The sequence below is a fragment of the Plectropomus leopardus genome, chromosome 12, assembly GCF_008729295.1.
Source record: "Plectropomus leopardus isolate mb chromosome 12, YSFRI_Pleo_2.0, whole genome shotgun sequence".
Lineage (NCBI taxonomy): Eukaryota > Metazoa > Chordata > Actinopteri > Perciformes > Serranidae > Plectropomus > Plectropomus leopardus.
The window spans coordinates 15,852,094-15,854,133 of NC_056474.1; the positions used below are offsets into that span (position 1 = coordinate 15,852,094).

General features: G+C 36.9%; 1 protein-coding gene across 1 annotated transcript; it reads right to left on the reverse strand.

Annotated features, from left to right (window-relative positions):
- On the reverse strand, positions 1-2,040 carry LOC121951788 (cerebellin-4-like). The gene is made up of 3 exons (XM_042498260.1): positions 1,797-2,040; positions 1,542-1,664; positions 1-1,427 (listed from the first exon to the last, which is right to left on the reverse strand). Exons 1-3 carry the CDS (start codon positions 2,038-2,040, stop codon positions 1,147-1,149), a joined length of 648 nt encoding a protein of 215 aa, XP_042354194.1. The 3' UTR covers positions 1-1,146.

A 2,040-nucleotide genomic window follows, 5' to 3' on the forward strand; every position in this document is an offset into this window, starting at 1 on the left:
TGGAAGTAAGAAAGTTTTCTTTAATCTTACATCCTGTATGTGAGTTTTGCAATAACAGAACTGCACAGTGTAAGAAGTTGTGCAGGGACAAAAAGCTTGCTACCTCACAGAAAGTTGACATACAGCCATTTTTGTACTTATCTTAAATAGTCACACCATAATAACTTCTCATGGTCCAAGTGAAGCAAACAGGTTTTTGCTGGTGAACATATGGAGGGACATGTGAGGTCATGTGTCATCATGCCATCACAACCCTACCACTCTGTCAACTTTAAAGGAATTGGTTGAAATCTTATGCACTTTCAAAAGTTGAAGTCAAAGACTTTTACCGATCTCTTATACAAAAAAGACAGAATTTGTCCATTTCTACTGACTTCCAAAACCACTTATATGACGTTAGTGCATTAGCAGCAACTTAAAACAGCAATTGTTTCCTGCAAGCATTGCTCCCGAAACCCAGTACATAAAACTGCAAATATATAAATAATGCAATATGTTTATCAGTGGGCCATTCATCTTTGTGTGCTAGCTAATTTGTGGACAGATAGTGACTTAAAAGCCATTTATTTAAATGAAAATGTGATTATCATTTTAAGCAACTACCCAACATAGAATGATTTGAACCATGTTTTTTTTTTCTTTACTAAGATAAATTAACATTATGCTAAAGGTATGGAAGTTCAGTGATGCCAATTTGTGCTTGAAAATTATTAGCATCAACATTTCCATTGTATTCTATAGAACAAACCACTATTACTCTAATAACAATAAATGTCTTGGACATATATTTTCAAATTTGTGGCTAATATGTTCAGTAAAGTAGGGTTTTGAATTTGAGTGACAATTATGTTTTGTTTTTTTTTAAAATATCGTATCAAAAAAAGGAAAAGGAAACAAAATATTGCATTTCTTTTTTCAATTTTGGCAGTATTTTCATATGCTGGAAACAGAGTAGCTTTATTATTCAAAAAACTTTATAAAGGAAGACATAGTATCAATGAAAAATTGAACATTTTTCAAAATAATCAAAGGGTTACATATTGACTGAGCTGCTATCATTAACTATATGCAACTGTTTTCCAGTAATTAAGATCTGACAAACCCATTTTACACTTTTTGCCCGGCACTAAAATCTAACACTTTCACTCACTGGGGAAATAACAAATACCCAATGAAGGTGCTGTGGTTATTATCATTATCACAAATCCAGGTGTCTTGACGCAGTCTCATGTACACCTGGTCTCCCACCTCAAGCTGTAGAGTCATGCCATTGGTTGCTGTCTCATGGCGGTTTCCAGCTGGATGGTTGAACACAGTAACCATCTGCGCTCCATTCCTCATCAGTCGCAGCCCCATTGGTCTAGATGAGTGATTATGTCCAGAGAAGCTGAAGTAATAGATTCCTTTCACCGGAGCAGTGAAAATACCTGAGGATGATCCACGCAGTAATATGTTTTACATTTTATCCACAGTCATTGTCAATATTTATTTACCAAATAAATCAAATTATCGACAAGTACTCATCATTATGGTAAGTTTACCTGTTGCAGGGTTGTATGCGCCGGTGTTTGAGTACACATTCTTATAAATCAGTGTGATCTCAGTGTTGAAAGGTCCAACATTTCCACCACTGCTGATAGATGCTCCAAAAGCCACCTGCTTAACTTCAGAGGTTACATGAAAACGCAGAGTTATTCATTTCTATTTTGTTTAAATCTGAACAAAACTGAAGATGATGATATACTCAGACACAAAGGCAAAATTAAAACCTACGCTTAGTCACTCTATATTCTTACCTCGGACCTCTCTCCTCAGATCCTCTAATTGTTTCTCAGTGTTTTGCAGTTTTGCCTCCAGTCCTCTCAAGATGACAAAGAGTTGGCAATAGTTTTCTTCTCTGTCACAAGCACAGGGACAAGCTGGCATGATGTCGGGCATCTCAGTGCTATTGCCCTCTCCTGCTCGGCGATTCAGCTGCTGCATCTCAGCCACACAAAGGTAGAAGAGGGACAGAGTCAACGCAGCCTCGAAGGTCTTCAT

Coding starts and splice junctions, on each gene's coding strand:
- LOC121951788 (XM_042498260.1), bottom strand. CDS start 2,040: ATGAAGACCTTCGAGGCTGCGTTGACTCTGTCCCTCTTCTACCTTTGT. Junction 1,665..1,796: donor TCTGAGGAGAGAGGTCCGAG/GTAAGAATATAG, acceptor TAACCTCTGAAG/TTAAGCAGGTGGCTTTTGGA. Junction 1,428..1,541: donor CGCATACAACCCTGCAACAG/GTAAACTTACCA, acceptor GATCATCCTCAG/GTATTTTCACTGCTCCGGTG.